The 16861-nt window shown below is 38.7% G+C and overlaps 2 protein-coding genes across 3 annotated transcripts in view; both read left to right on the top strand.

The window, feature by feature from the left end:
• The window catches only part of si:dkey-237i9.8 (platelet endothelial cell adhesion molecule), a gene marked incomplete in the record, with an annotated part of 18964 nt that extends 15353 nt beyond the window's left edge, over positions 1 to 3611 (top strand). For both annotated transcript variants that reach the window (XM_035660046.1, XM_035660045.1), the window contains 1 exon segment: positions 3351 to 3611. In XM_035660046.1, coding sequence (XP_035515939.1) covers positions 3351 to 3452 — 102 coding nt within the window.
• Positions 3612 to 11219: 7608 nt separating this feature from the next.
• Positions 11220 to 16861, top strand: part of p4hb (prolyl 4-hydroxylase, beta polypeptide) — a 14386-nt gene continuing 8744 nt past the window's right edge. The window contains exons 1-4 of the mRNA XM_035660056.1: positions 11220 to 11553; positions 13308 to 13514; positions 15045 to 15178; positions 15487 to 15624. Coding sequence (XP_035515949.1) covers positions 11415 to 11553; positions 13308 to 13514; positions 15045 to 15178; positions 15487 to 15624 — 618 coding nt within the window. The 5' untranslated portion in view covers positions 11220 to 11414. The remainder of the gene's footprint in view (positions 11554 to 13307; positions 13515 to 15044; positions 15179 to 15486; positions 15625 to 16861) is intronic.

Genomic DNA, 16861 nt, shown 5'->3' with positions numbered 1-16861 from the left:
AATAACCACAACAATAACAGAAAAGACAGCAGTATGGTACAAAGGTTACATGCAGGTTTTATCGCATTCAGGAGATTTTGAAAAAAAGACAAGGGAAATAAAGGTTAAAGGTTCAGTATCAGACTGCTGGGGAAAAAGAGAGAGGCTTTTCCACATACCAATAAAGGGAAGCCAGGTTCTATTATATCATACAGAGTGTATCTCAACTTCTCCATTTGGAGGCACATCATGACTTCCTTGATCCATAGTATAAAGAACTGGTAGCCTTCCGTCTGGTTAGAATTAGTCGCTGTGCTAACAGTTAGGTGAGTGCTCTGACATTTGACTGATATAAAGTGATACTATATTCTGTTGATGGAGCACCAAACACCACCATGTATGGGTTGGGATCTATTGTTTTGTTACAGACATATGAGTACACTTGAAATATAGAACATATGACCCATTGTCGCTTGTGACTGGTGACATCTAAGACAGCTAGAGTCAGAGGTTGAGAACATTTAGAGAGTTTAGCCTTAGTAAGAGATGATACGTAACTTTGAACTGCAGCAACCAGTGGCAAATGCAAATAGATGAGGAATGAATGCGACTAAGAGATTCCAAATGGCATCGGGGATAGTCACCTTAAGATCTTCCCAGGCATCCTTTGTCTCGGTCAATGTTGCAGGGTTAATGTGTTGAATTACATACAGTCTTTAAATACAGCCTTTAAGGTTAGTGCCAGGTCTTTAGCAATCCTCTAGAGGAGTTTGTTGGGTGGAAGGGGGGTGCCATATAATGTTTCATTAACACACTATACCTTAGTGTGTCCAATGAGATAAATTAGTTATTCACAAAGAGATCTTTAAAGAAAGTAAGAGAGGTTTGAATGTTATGGGGCGAAGCTGAATGCTTGTATTTATAGCCAAAATGCCGTCTAAATTGGGACCAAATTCGTATACTATTCTGAACCACTGGATTGTTTAGATGGTTATTTAGGTTCAAAGGCATGGGTGAGCAGATCAAGGATATGGGTTAGACTGGTAAGCTTGAATATAGTTCCATAGTAGACCAGACAGGGCCTTCACCTGTTGGTAATGTGGAAAGCCAGATTGACAATTTATTTATGTTTGCTGCCCGGTAATAGCATGAAAAATTGGGTAGAACTAAACTATAGATCCTAATATTTAAAATATTCAAGTTTTCCAAGAAGGATGTTGTATCAGAGGAGTCCAAGGTATTTTGAGAGGTGTAAAGGTTTGAGTAGTATCGTTAATCTTTTTATGGTCTGTTTCTAGTAGTCCAGTTTCATCACTAATTTCAGCTATCAAATTATGGGATAAAGACTAATGTAATTGATGCAAAAGAAGTTTACCAGCCCTCTCCCCATGTTCATAAGTATGCTGTCTCATCTGCAACATAAGTTTCTCTGATGAAGAGAGTTTCAAATTCTGACTGAAGCATAAGTTTTTGTTTGAACAAGTCTGCAGAAGGTCTGTCTGCGTATTGAGAGTCAGCGAGAGGCAACAAACAAAAGTTTTTAAATCACATAATTACATTTTTAATCACAAATTTGTTTTACTTGCGATAAAACCATTTTTGATTTGCACTTTCAATACATTTGCCCTCAAGAATTTAAAAAGGTTGCATAATAAAGACACAAAACAACTTAATACATGTTCTACAGTTTAACTCTAGCATAACAATTCACAAATTTGCTAGATTTAGATGAATCTATAATTGCTTTTAAATAATTACCTTTTTTAAAAGCAATCTGATAGACATCCATTGTATTGATATCTCCGCCAGCAAATCCCATTCCATACTCCTACACACTGAGCAACTTTAGCTCGTTGGGACGACATGTGCAGTTTGAGTTATTATGAGTTATATGATAAAAGTCTATGGAGACCCATTCAGTCCCATTTCATTTATAACACAGCACCTGTATACAGTGTAAACTCCATTCAAATTTCAAAATGTTCGCTATAGAGTCAGGAAGTCATCACATCTGGGCCAGGCTTTGGTTCACAAGCTTCTGTAACTCACTGCAATCTCTCATTCGGCCTTTCTTTCATCAGTCTTTATGAAAAAATTTGTTGTGTTTCTGGAGTTTACTTTCCACATTCTAAGATATTAGCTCCACTACAGTAGTTGGTGTTAGAAATTGAAACGACTGTGATTTTAACAAGGTCAAACAACGATTGTGAGCACAGAAAAAACTACAGCTCTCATGAAAAAAAACTACAAATTGTAAAATAGCCACTGGTACACACTCTGAATGCACTCAGCTATAATGGCATGTAGTGTTTATTAATTATATACCGGAATATAAGTCAGTTAATAGGTTAATGAGTTTTCAAATTCATGAAAAACTCCAACTCTTTTTTTCAGGCACCTGAAAAAAGGTTTCTTTGTTAGTGAAATTTAAGTTTTAATTTTTTGAGTTTTTGTCCTGAATGTAGTATTTAAATACTATTTTAATGTAGATTTAACTCAAATAATACATAAAGAGGTGATGCAATTTTTTCCCCCTTTGACTTGAACAATGACTTAAATAGGTTTTATACAGCAGCATTACTCATGTTTGTCACTTGCGTACCAAATGAATAAAACCATCCCGGTGTCCCTGCGTTGGCTACCTCCTGGTCACAGTGACCGTTTGCACACTGATAATCCAGAGTGAGAGGGAAACGGCTGTCAGAGTTTCCAGACAAGAACAAAGGCATTTGGGCTGGGGCTTCCTTCCCTATCGCCTGCTCAGATCAGCGCTGTGGCCCAGTCAAATTACCTCCAAGCCCATCTCAGTCAGCATACTGTCCCCTAGTATGCCTTAATCACTGCTGCTCCTGACCGCACCATTTGTCCCTACATGGTGTTGGAGGCAGCTGAGGAGAGGAATTCAAAATAATAAACTAAGGATGTGACATCATGATCTAAAAATGGTCGATTCTTTCATCAGTGTATCTTCTTGATGACAGATTGTGGAGTTTGGTCTGAATGTAGTCTTATTATTGTTAAAAGTGTGTATAATGGGAACAAACAGAGCATCCTCTGGGTGTGTTTTATTGGGCTTTGTTCCAGTCGAAATGAGGATTATAAATTAGGTGGATTAGGAGATGGATAAAAACACATCTTAACATCAGATTTGAACTCATACAGGGGCAATTGTTTTGTACTAGAATCCACATAAATTGCTTTTGTTGAAATTATGATAATCTTGCAATGGGTTTTTAGTCTTTGTATGTATAGGGGCAGCATTGGTGTGTACTTTAGTCTTAACTGCTTTGTGTTATGTGCCTGGGTTTAAGGATCAGAATGATAAAGGAATCAGCTGTGTGTGTTTAGTGGCTTGCTTTGTGTGTCTGCAGGGTTCAGTAGAGTACGCTGAGCTCAACAGTGAACAACCTGAGATCAATCACTACCATCAAGAGGTCAACAACTACCAGGACCTGCCGGTGCCGGTGGATTAGTGATCACAGCCTGCTTTTTTCCTCACACACTTTTCTGTTTCCTTCTGTTTTTGTCAGCTTTACCAAGTACATTCTCAGATTCCAATCAGTGAAATAATTGACTGCTAAGTTAGCTGTAAATATTTTTGTATCTTAATAAACGCATGTCACATATCTTCACTGTGTCTGGTGGTGTGTTTTTCTTGCGTGATAACGAGCCATGATATTACAGCTACATAGAAATGTGATAAGCAGGAAATGACTCCGCTGTCACCTGTAATATCGATTTGTTTTGCCATTTGTGTTGGAACAGTTTATATATTGCATGGCTCTCTTAGTCATGTAAAAAAGGAAAAGACACAAAGATGTGCATTATATATAGTGCCTTTGGTGTGTGTATGTGTGTATTCAAGTGAGCACACGGACTAGCTCACACAGGTATCTATAAGTCTATTGGACCTTACCTGGACCGTTAATGTTGATGATCAAACTGCTTCTCTTTCCGGAAGTGATTTAGAAATATGGGACACTACTGTGATATATTACATACAGAATATTTAATTATGCATAATAGATTAATATAATAATAGATAGATTTACATTTTGTGCTAACTTGTAATCTGCAAGTGCCTTCATCTTTTCAAGTGTCAATTGTTAAAAAAAGTATTGAATTATTACAGTGGATACAGTACAGCAGTTATTAAAATTAAATATGATAAAAAAACTACAATTTGCCATTATGTAAATACACCAGTATATATGTAAAAAACTATATCTATGAACAGTATGCAATCATATATGATAGTGTGCTGAGAATGTGGGTTTGAGAACTAAACCATGGATGTTTTTGGATCCCATGTTTTTGAATGTTGAATGGCATTGTGGGAAATAACAAGTCAAAATAAAGAGGGCACGTGGAGGAAAAATAATTGAACCAAAACAGTACATTACACTACTTTAAGGCATAATGACACATGGAAGGGTGACTATAACAGATTTTTAACTGAGCGTTTTCAAATTCCACTGTTGACTCACACATGATGGGAACAGCCTGTGGATAAAAGGAGCTGCTCAGGTGCATCTGCTCTGTTCACTGATGTCACAACCTGTCCACCCAAAGGTGTCAGATGTTGGTGAGAATTTGTTGTTGAGTCTAATAACTGCTTCAAAATACAACTTCAATATTTTATAGTATGTTTTGTGAGTTTAACACTAACCACTAAAGGTTAAAGCCTTCCAGTCAGTGTAGCCTATATTTCAATAGTGTGGTTTTCCCTATTAGCCACCACTAAGAGGCGCTATTGCATCAATTATACAGAGCAAATCATTCTTCTTCCCCTTCACTTCACAGTTCAGTGTCTGTTGGTAGCACATGGCTCCATCTTGTGGTAGAACATTTAAGTGCACTGCAGGATGTTGGGATCGCTTCTTATGAAATGAGCTTAACATTGAAAAAGAGGCAAGGATTGCAATTAGCAGTAAATGAATATAAAAGAAAATGAATATTTGAAGGTGACATGGAACAGAAAAATCACATTGTATTAATCCACAAAAGCTGTTTTTCTTTATTTTGATTTGAACCTTTGATTATTCAGAGTTATAATAACAATTCCTAACTTGTAACGATGGTATTTCTGAATTTTGTTGGAAGCTCTTCCTTTATAATGTCAGTCCTGTCAATCATCTTTATGTACTGATGTTGTTAACTGCAGTACTTTTCATCAGGTCCCTGCTGCACATGTCTGAAATTTCTGTATTTTTAGTGGCAATAGAACATCAGAGAGTGGACCTTTTTTTTCAAATCTAATTGAGGAATTGTTTCACTTTTAGAGGCTGAATGTTCTGAATGTTCCTCCTACGGCAGGTCCCCTGTATGTAGTTTTCACATTGATATAATTTATTTATGTTTTTCTTTTTATTAAATGGGTTGGTTGTGATTTCACATCTTATGATTATATACTTTACCCCAGCGTGCTGTATTATCCCATACAGTGTGTGTTTAAAGCAGTGTGGTTCATTAAAGCTGCTATTATCAATATTAAGAATGGATCAGATTACTATGAGTAATGTCAAAGGTGTAGTTGTAGTGACGAAGCCACAGAGAATTACCATCCAACCCTGCAGCTCTACGAAGCCTATTAGTGTCTTTTAGCTTATTGTTTTGGTTCTCCAGCTCCGCTTTCCTCAACCTTATTTCCTGCAGCTGCTTGCAGCCGTTTTCAGCAAAACGCTGAGCTAGCTACTTGACTAGTACCAAACTGCAAATTGACAAATTTCATGACTAGCTGGTAAACATTGTGGAACAATAGCAGCTAAAGAGCCAGATATTTCCCTCAGGAACTGGTGGAGACCAAAACATACAATATATCTGTATCGCATTTTCAGCATCTATTAATGCAGCTTTAAAGTAGGACTCATACAGGATTTGGTTATCCTACCTGGTATCTAAGATAAGAATATGTGCAAATACAACCTTATTGTAAGCGCCTTGCACTGTGGGACACACACATTTAAATTGTATTGCATTCTTTAAAAAACAAATATACCTAGCTCTCTAATGAAAGTAAAAAAGATGATGGCAAAAGGTGTAGTGGTAATGATGTGTCACCAACAGAGGAAGCTAACATTGTCATGTCACTGTTCTGTTAATTACGCAAGCCCATTGAGCAAACGTACAGCAAAATGTAGAAGAGACACACAGATATACATCAGTAATGGGATGTCCTTGGTATGGGTTTGGGTTCCTATGACTCTAATGGCACCACATGAGTACTATGCATCTATTGTACACTCTTGAAAAACATAATTTTCAGTACTGAACTCATAGTTCAGGGGACATTGTTCGCCATTTCAATGTTCTTTTTAAAGATGCATTTAAATGGTATCCTCTCACATGGTGTACATTACAACTGGAATATGCCAGCAACCGGAAACTTCGGCGTCCGCATTGTTTATTATAAACTCACGTCATATTCAGAGCTCCCTGTAATTGAATGTCCTGCCTCCAATAACTTCAAGGACTCCAGGGGCCTGCACTGGTAGCGTTGGCATGGCAACTGCACTTGGACTGAATAAATGTATTTAAAGGTGAACGTTCATTTCTCTCTCTCGCATCTCACTCTGCGTCTCTGCCAACATCCTCATTAAAATCCCATTAAGCTTTAATGACCTGAATTCATCCAAATGGCCAAAACATGAGCTCAAGCTCTGCGTACGGCGATCAGCATATCCTCGTCTCTCATTCCGTCCGCCTGCTCTGAATTCATCTGGCTTATTACTGAACTTCCTGGTACAGTCATTCATTTGAACAATTAAATGTCCTCTTTGCCAACATTTTACATCTTTCTGGATCAGACCAGCTCAGAATCTCCTGCTGTTCATCCCTAGTGAGAAAAAACACAGAGCTCATAAATATTTTTTTGTGTTCTTTGCTCATAGAATGTCTTTAAATGCCAGCACTTAAATACAGAATAAATACTTCTGGCGTTATTAGCTACACTATGTACAGTATATTCACACTAGTACATTTGCTTGAGTACTGCACATAAAGATCCCCTCCAGACATTTATTAGGACATAAATAGTCTGCTAGGAACAATAATGTGTGTCTGATGTATTTTTTCTGCAAAAACAATATACTTTCCACATTAAAATCCTTATCTACTCTTTCTACCTCATTATGAATATGGAAATATTGTTGTTGAAGATCATACTGTAGGAACAAAAAGAAAAACATTTTTGAGTGGAGGAGCACTTTAAGTACAATGCTGAGGTACCTGGGTATTTCCATTTTCTGTAATTTTATATTTCAAATCATCTGTAGTTACCACTTACTTTGCAGATTAAGATTTACCAACTAAACATATGATTATGCTCAGCACCAAACAGCTGACACACAAAGTTAGTGACCAACTGATGAACATTTGGAGCCATAATTTTCTTCAGGAGTTAATGGAAACCAAAACTAAATCTAAAAAGGGAATGAATATTGGATTCAAAATTCCTGCTGGATGCATCCATAGCTAACTTTTTGCCAAGGAGTTGGTTATGCTGCCTCAAGGTGACCAAAAGAATCACTAATTTTGTTTTAAGTAACATTTTGTTATTTATTGCTACCAGTGACTGTACAAAATATTAGTGACATTTTCTTTCTTGTTTTAGAATTACTGAGATAGGTAGATACTGCCTTTATCTGAATATTTGGTCCACTCAGTGCACACATAATCTACATATCTCTGACAGGAATAAGCAAATCTCCAGCAACAAAGTCTTTATACTACAACTAATGCTAGATTTTTGACCCTTTAAGACCAGTTTCCCTTCTCCATGCACCTTGTAAGAAATGTTCTACTCATAAAAGCATACTGACATATAGTTTTATTTCAATCTTTGAATTGGCAATCTCCCATCCTTATACACAGCAGTGTTCAGGGTTAACCAGCCTGATTATATAAAAGTTAAACAAATAATGGTTTGCAGAACAGAGGTCACCAATATTTGCCCTTGATAAAATAAACAGATAGCCTCTCCCTTTAGCAGCAACTTAATCATTTTATGTCTTGCATAAAGTGTGAGCGTAAACAATAAAGGCGCAGCTGCAAAAAAGTTGTGTGGAGATCACACAAAGTGAGAACTACTGTGCTGTAAGTACAGTAAGAAGAACATTCAGGGTTTGTGAATTTGCCTTCAAGATTCACCAGAATTATCTGTTATAATTTAAACTTTACAATTTGTATCAATTTGAGAATATCCAGGATTTTGTAAAATGATATATTATGAGTCTTATTTTGGCATAAAGATATGTTGGTTTCTCTTATGTGACAGATTGGAGGATGTGGCTAAACCAAGTGCAACCGTGACAAACTGTCAAATTGCTTCAGCCTATCGGCTTGCAGAGCTCACTGCTCTGTCAACTGGTGATTCATGACACGTATGCTTTGCATTTAACAAGGAGAGGATGGAAAATGTAAAGTTTGCCTGGAGATATTGAAGTCCTATAGCATATACAGTATTTGTTTTACAAGCACTATTACTGCATAAGCACACATCAAATCTGTTATCCTCTGTGAAATATTGACAGGATTTAACTAAAGCAAAGAGTAGTCCATAGCGTACTGCTGTCATTTCCTGAACACCTTGTGTACAAAGACTGTAGGTAAATATGATATTTGCAATGTTACCTGATTAGTTATCCATACGATTCTATGGCAACCATATCATATTACATTTCATAAACGTTTCAACGTCAGAGATATGAAAGATGTAGGAGGGAGCGAAGGATGAAACCTAATTTGCCTTAATATTGTTGCCTCAGTCAGAAGAGCCTGTTGCCAGGAAACTGCATGAAATCTGACCAAATATTGCCTGATGTGTCACAGCCAGAGATTTTAATTCCAAAAGGAGATATCCATCATTAAAAATACATCTTCTCTTGCGGCTGATTACATTCTGGAGTGTCTTGAAGATTAAGTAAGCTGAGAACAACTCCTGTGCCTTTTTTTGTTTGTTTTGTGTCAGAAAATAGTATTAATAAGTAATGACGTTATTCTGGCAGATTCTGACAGTAAGTCTGAGGGAGACAGGGTCTGTGGGAAGAGAGGGTGTATGTAACAAGGGGGGTATGCACCTTAACCATTCAACAACTGGGGGCGTCCCCTTAACTCAGTAGCACATCAGTTTGCTCCAATCATTGCCTCCCTACTCCACATCAAGGGCTGTAGCTACCACTGACAACACTGAGGTCACGCCATTGCATTTCTGTGTATCGTATAAAGGTCCAGTGTGTAACATTAAGGAGGCTCTATTGTCAGAAATGGAATATAATATTCATAAGCATGTTTTCATTAGTGTGCAATCACCTGAATATAACAACCGTTGTGTTTTTGTTCCCTTAGGATAAGACGTTTTTTTCTGAGACAGAGGGCTATGGACCGGGCATGTTTCTACAGTAGCCCAGAACGGACAAACCAAACACTGGCTCTAGATAGGTCACTTTGAGTTTCAAGGCCACCGTATTTGTCCTACAGGCTTGAGCCGTCTTCAGTCGGTTGCAGTCTGAAACTTCATCGCAAAATGCTATTAAATCCTACTGGACCTTTAAGCAAACTGGGGGATGTTTTACATTTTGACAACTTACACATGCTGCATATTTGATTGAGTGATTCAGATATTTTTTGAGTCAGTATGTTTGACTATTTGTTACACCAACACCACTTATTTGCACGTGTTTGGCTACATTAGTTGTCTTTTCCTGACAGTTTCCTTGTCTCTCCTACACTGGTTAAACCTGCCTTACAGTAGTTCTCCTGGATGTGAGCACTAACTGTACCTGCTGAACTGCTTCTCAGGTTCCTTATTGACCAACTGATACATCAGATGTTACACTCACATGTAACCAGACTAACTTGTACATAGCTGAATTCCTCTGTAAACATTTAAGTGGACTAACAGAGGAGTTAATGTCCCTCTCTTAACACATTGACCAGACACCAACGGATCAGTGTTTGATTCAAATAGCTTCTCTTTATCTTCATCTAAATAGCAACTTGTCTTTGCTAATTAATGAATTCTTAATGTCATCTTGACCTCCCTTCTTCTTTTCTTCACTTCTTGCCTTTAACTAGTCAGTGAAAAATATCATCACAGTGAAATGGGATGAAGCACCAGGAGAAGAAAGATTCTGTTCTGTCTTCTTTATTTTGTGTTCCCTCACAATATATTCTGCATTCCTTCTGATCCGTAGATGAAAGTTAAGATGTATTGTGATAAAGTTTTATGTGTTATATATAAGACAGTTGTGGAATGCACTCTCAGTTGTGGCCGAGTCAAGTCTGCATCATTACAGCTTGCTAGAATTAGCAGAGCTACCTGACCTAGCTCTCTCACTGACTGCTGCAGAGGCTGATTGAGACAGTATCTGTTATTATGTCTATTAGTCATAGGATGACACAGCATTGGCTGTTGCTTTGAATGCAGCCTGTTCTTCTGTTGTTATGCCTGTGACACATTATTTTATCCTACATCTAATACATACAGGGGTGTGTACAGTGAACTAGTTGTTCTGGCTGAGTGTTGTATTGAAGCTACTGTATTCCTGAACTCCTGTAGTGTATTAGTTATATATACTGTCAATGGTTATATCTGAGAACCGCAGCTTTTGTGGCTAAATGAGGTTTTCTTGGCTTTTTGTTATTTGGGCTTAGCAACCCTTTAACCAGCCTGACCAGAACATAATAATATCAATGGTAGCCTAATATATAAGCACCTTTTCAGTGATTGCTTTACCAGAGCATAAGCAGAGATTTTAGTAAAACATCATGTGACATACAAGTGTTACTAATCATTCAGACTTTGCCCTGTCCCCTTTGCAAACACAAAAACACCTATATTTCCAAACACCTCCCTCCATAGTTGCATCAGCTGCATACACCCCATAGCCCAGAGTCAGAAATATACTGGAAATACCCAAATTACAACATAGTTTACGTATTTCACTTATAGAACATGCAGTTTTTACACATTTGGATAAACAGAAATAATAGCCTACTTCGTGATATAGCTGCAATATGACCGAAACTGCGTTTAAATATGAAACACTCGGGTGTGAGGTGTGGATGCTTAAAGATCATGTTTTCCATGCAGTTTTCCATGATCCGTGTGCGTTATCACTCAGGGCTGATGTGTAGGAATGCCAGCAGAGAGCAGGGAGCGCCGCTCATTCACTTCCAGGTGCAGCCCGCTGCGGTCCAGTCACATTTCAACACGAACTGCTTTCGGCCTGATAAATGCGCATGCGCACTACGGCTGACCCCTCCGGTTTCTGCGTGCGATGCCACGTTAGTAGCGGTAGACACAAAATACCAGCTACTCTCCCAACCTTAAACAAGGAAAAAGACCAAAACGAAGACCAATCTCCCAGCTCAACCGTAGCCGACCGTGTCTGCAGCTCTTGTCTCTCTGTCAGGAAGAATACTCGACGGCAACTATGTTGAAGTTTTTGCTCATCTGCACACTGGCGGTGGCCAGCCGGGCTGAGATCGCTGAGGAAGAAGATGTCCTGGTGCTGAAGAAAAGTAACTTCGACGAGGCTCTCGCAGCTCACCCCAACCTCTTGGTTGAATTCTGTAAGTAACAACAGCTAGAACATGTCTCCAGCTGAAGCTCGGTGTCTGCAGCAGGCTCACCGGTTACCCGGCTAGCTAGCTAAATTAAGCCTTGCTTAATGTTAGCATTAAACTTTGACACTTCTGACAAGTTGCCGCCGTTAGTGGCTAACTTACTGATGTCCTGCTCAGTTTTGCATCCATGTGTGGATCTGTTTCACATTCAAACTGTGTAAAAAAGATTGACGTGCACTGTCAACCAGACTGCGTTTTTTCTTTGTCAGACTATTTGCCATTAAATTTGGCAAACGTTAGCTAGCACCGAATATCCTCGAAGTGATCGATTCTGACTGGGTTACGAAACTTGCCACAACATCGTAACCCCAAACCTTTTTTTTTTTTTAACAACTAATGTTAATTATAATGCAGTTTCTGTTAAGCCATAGTCTTGCTTTGACTTATCTATAGCTGCCGAGTGTTATAGGTAAGTTAGCTAATAGCAGCGCATCATATTGCATTTTGAGAAGTCGGCCACGATGACTTTACCGCCGGGATAATGCTGTAATAACACAATTATTAACACAATTATTAACGCCAGAAGCGAAGGAATAACTCAGGGGAATCAGAAAAGTGCGGGATTACTTAAGTTTCGATTGCCTGCTGTGGTTTCATACAGCAAGTTTCACTTTTACTGAAGCCCAAACGTCTTATTGACTTGAATGTAAATTCAGTTCTTGTCTTGGGGTGATTAATTTCTCCTAATTATACACAGAGAGGTTTTGTGTCAGACCGTAAACTGTAATGGGCCACTTCTTCATAGCCTGCAGGCCCATCCCGCTACACTTTTGTCAGCTTGTTGACCTGCTCTCACACACAGACACACATTTCACTGACGAACCAGTGGGCCAGTCACAGATGGCCGTGGGACAGACTCTCCAATGAGCTCAGGATGGGAGGGCTGAAGGCCTTGTTGGCCCACGTATTTCTCAGCTGGGCGGGATCTGTGTTGGGATGTGGAGCTAGGTTGACGTGTACTTTACAAAAGTTCATCTGTGCGTTTATATTGACTGTCCTGGAACAAGGAAGCTTTGTCAAGAATTTAAGGTGATGCAATGCAGGTCATTTTATTTGACGTGTCAGTTGCGATTAGGTTGATTATCTGTTTGGAACTTGAGTTCAGACTTGTACAATGTTCAATTGGGCGCATTGGCTTACAAATTAACATGTGAAGCCACAGTGCAAATTAAATTATCCCGCATTTGTATGGTAGTCTGCTCCAGCCACTAGGATATGTAATCCTCCAAGTTCTCTTTCAAACTAGTCCATTAAAAAGGTTGCAAACTAACTTCATCAAACGTTGTATGAAAATATCTTTGGTTTATAAAATGTCAGAATAGAATGAAATCACATGTTCCCCCCTGAGATATTTAAGTAAGTTAAAACAATACAGTGTAGAAAAGCAGCAAATCCTCACATTTATATCACTGAAAAAAGTGAATGTTTGCTCAACCAATAATCAATTATCAAAATAGTTTGTAAAATCAATTCTGTGCATTGATCAATCAAGTAATCAACTAATAGTACCACTATATTCTGCTCTGCTACGTGCAAGCAGGACAGGGTCTTGGTCAATAGTAAAGGCATTTATTAAGTGTTTTTGAGTGGGTGATCAATAGGACTGTTTGTACCACAATTGATCAACCCCTTTGATCAGATGTACAACAGTGCAAACCACTGTATGGGACCTGCTAATTTCCTTCCTGACACTCCTACAGATGCACCATGGTGTGGTCACTGCAAGGCCCTGGCTCCAGAGTACGCCAAGGCCGCTGGCATGCTGAAGGCCGAGGGTTCAGCGGTCCGCCTGGGTAAGGTGGACGCCACAGAGGAGACCGAACTGGCCCAAGAGTATGGCGTCCGGGGATACCCCACCATCAAGTTCTACAAGGGCGGAGAGAAGGAGTCACCCAAAGAGTATTCTGGTGAGGATTATTGTGATTTCTTTTTTTTTTTTTACATTTATTTAATTTAATTTATATATATATATATTATTTAAAATTGATTGCACTTGCATGAAAAAGAGATAATTTAGAAGGTGGAGGCAGTAGTGGGAAATAAGGTGTCTGTTTACTTTTATGTTGTATTAAGATTTAGGTTTTAGGTTCTTCTTCCCCATCGTACAAATAGTTTTTTCTCTACCCAGTGCATCTTTTTAATGAATGGTAGAATTTTTTCACAAAGTGATGTAATCTTGAGAAACTGCTGTAATAGTTAAGTGAGTGAATATTATTGCTTAGTATCATGTTATGAAATGCTCCATAGATGGAAAACGAATCAGATGACACTCGTAGGCAAGCCCTATTGACTTTCTTTATGCTGGTAATATGATATGCACAGCAGCATAAACAGCAAGGGAACCAATCAGCTTTTAGCAACATGACCGAGTCAAAAGTGGGTTGGGCCTGCACGTTCCTCTCATGCTGAGTCTGAGCCGGCAGAGATATGTGCAGTTCCTCACGTCGCTGTTGCCTCCTCTCCACTGGCCCAGGGCAGGCTCTGTTTGGAAAGGGTAGGGAGAGTAGCTGGGGGAGAAAATTACTACTATGACTTGAGTCCAGCTTCTAGAAACATCCCTCTCCCACGCACCGCCTGAAACCTCACAGCATTGCGCCAAGACTGCCTGCTGTATCACTTCATCATCATGTGTTTCTCAGTGAAATTGCTACCATGTTGCATCACTGGTTCAGTCTGACAGCCAGGTCTATCTTAAGTCCAGTTTAATTTCAGTCTTACAGTGTTACTCCAAAGAAAGGTAAACACATCTTTGCCTTTGATTGCCTTGTCTTTGTATTATAATTGAATGATCATACAATGTGGTGCTTGGGTTTGAAAGTAAAAACAAATGAGCCACTTCTGTTAGTCAGTTGAATTTGAAAGAGCTGTTAACCAGAGGTTTAAGAAATGCAGAAGTGGTCTGTTGTTGCTGTTGGCATATTTTAACTTTTTTCTGACAAGCTGGAAAATGTATGAAGGGTGTGTCTTCATGTCTTCAGTTTGACTACAGTAGAGACAGTGCAAATTCACTATAGCATGGGCCTGGGCAATAAAACCATAGCAACATACAGTATATTGACAATATACACTTCATGAACAGTAACTAGAATTATTCATGATGAATGAACTGTGCGCGATAAAGAACCAGAATCAGAAATACTATATTGATCCCTACAGGGAAATTGACAAAATGACAAAATGTTATTATTACCTGTGTGCCTTGATACATGAGGTGGTTAAATTCAAACCTGTCACCTGGTCTTTAGTGAAAATAGTCAGTAAAAAGTATCAGTGCGAGTCAAATACTAAAAAATGTTCCTACTTCGAAGCCAGATAGCTGATGGCACATTGTCCATATTTTAATCATTTTAGTTCATCATCAGTTTAGCTTTTGACAAGTCAACGTGATGCCTGTGTGTACAGAAGTACTTGAGTTAATGGGTTTTGTTGTCCTGCAGCTGGCAGGCAGGCAGAGGACATCGTCAGCTGGCTGAAGAAGCGCACAGGCCCGGCCGTCACCACGCTGGCCGCAGTCACAGAGGCAGAGTCTCTGATCGCTGACAGTGAGGTTGCAGTCATTGGATTCTTTAAGGTATGATTCTGATCTCTCCCTTTTCCCTTTAATCTCCTTTCTTTTGTTTTTATATTGTATAAACATGTTTTGTACAGATTACTGGATGGTTGATTTTGATGACGAGTGTAATATCTCAAAATGCATGAAGTTTGTTTATTCAGTATCTGCATTATTTGAATATAACTTTTCTGGCATCGTCTTTGTCAGTATGCTTTGTTGATTTCAAACCACCTGAAGAGCCTTACTGCCTTTTTAAATGTTAAAAAAAACACTGAAGATTACTTGCACACTGCTTTATATTAAAGGAAGTTTATATGTGTCTGCAGGATCTTAACTCCGACGGTGCCAAGGCCTACGAAAAAGCAGCTGAAGCCATAGACGACATTCCCTTCGCCATCACGTCCGACGAGGCCGTTTACGGCAAGTTTGAGGTGTCCAAGGACAGCGTTGTCCTCTTCAAGAAGGTGACTGCACACTCTTAAGTTTATTTCTTCACTAATAATTCATTTAGATTGCCGAAAGCACAAATATTACATCAATGTCTATTCAGCCATATGGACAAAGCAGGACATCTTATAATTCCAAATTGGTTGACATATATTTATGTGAAGTATTTACTCACTTTCCCAGGTGTAATCAAAATATATTGAAAATAGGTTATCGTGGCCTTGCTTCAGCATGTGAAGCATTTACAGACTGGCTGCTGAAGACACCCCGGTGTTTTTGATCTACACCTTGGTAACAGGATGCTGTCGACCTCACAGTATCCACTCTCCATTGCTAATCTTGGCTCGTCTCAGGTGCTTCAACGTTTTAGACGTGCCCCTGCCTTTGGGCCTGTTGCTCGACCCACCCAGTGAATGACCTCAGCATGTTGAGCTGATGGTGATGAATGGTAAGGAGCTGTATTAGGTGATGGTACCCCATTTGACTAGTCCCATTGGCTATGAGCAAAGGATGAATGAATGGCAGTTGTGTGCTCTGTCTAGCCCAAACTGGCCACCTTTTCCTTTTTCCCCTGTGTTCTCTTTCAAACTAGTCCATTAAAAAGGTTGCAAACTAACTTCATCAAACGTATGAAAATATCTTTGGTTTATAAAATGTCAGAATAGAATGAAATCACATGTTCCCCCCCTGAGATATTTAAGTCCCATGAAATCTGCACAAGATGGGATTTTTTTTTTTTCCTCAGAGGCGATGCTTGTGTTCTATTGCAGTTACTGACTACAGCCATCCCTTGCTGAATAGGTCAGAGATCATTTCACTTTCTTATCAGCAAAACCGTATCTCAGTCAGCATAGAAATGTGTCAAATTAGGTCAAGGTCCAGTAGGTCTTCCAATAAAAAAATAAATAAAGCAACTGAGTAATGTGACACTGATTAATTAAACCTTTTAAAAGCCTGAAATCCTCTATTTACAGCAACAAATATCCTCAAAACTATGCTCTATGGCTGCAACTAATGATTGTTTTCATTATTCATGAATTTCTCCATTATTTTTTTTTCTATTTAATTTAAGTTGTTTTGTTCATAAAATGTCAGGAATTTGTAGAAAAATGTTTATCAGTGTTTCTCAAGGCCCAACATGACGTCTTTAAATGACTTATTTTTGTCATATCTGACTTAAGAAACTAGAAAAGAAGCTGAAATAATATTTTATTAATAATATTTATTATTTTATTTAATAGTTGACAACTAAGC

Source organism: Morone saxatilis, unplaced genomic scaffold, assembly GCF_004916995.1.
Source record: "Morone saxatilis isolate NCDOM2014 unplaced genomic scaffold, NCSU_SB_2.0 Contig17, whole genome shotgun sequence".
Lineage (NCBI taxonomy): Eukaryota > Metazoa > Chordata > Actinopteri > Moronidae > Morone > Morone saxatilis.
This window is presented reverse-complemented; position numbering and strand designations above follow the sequence as displayed.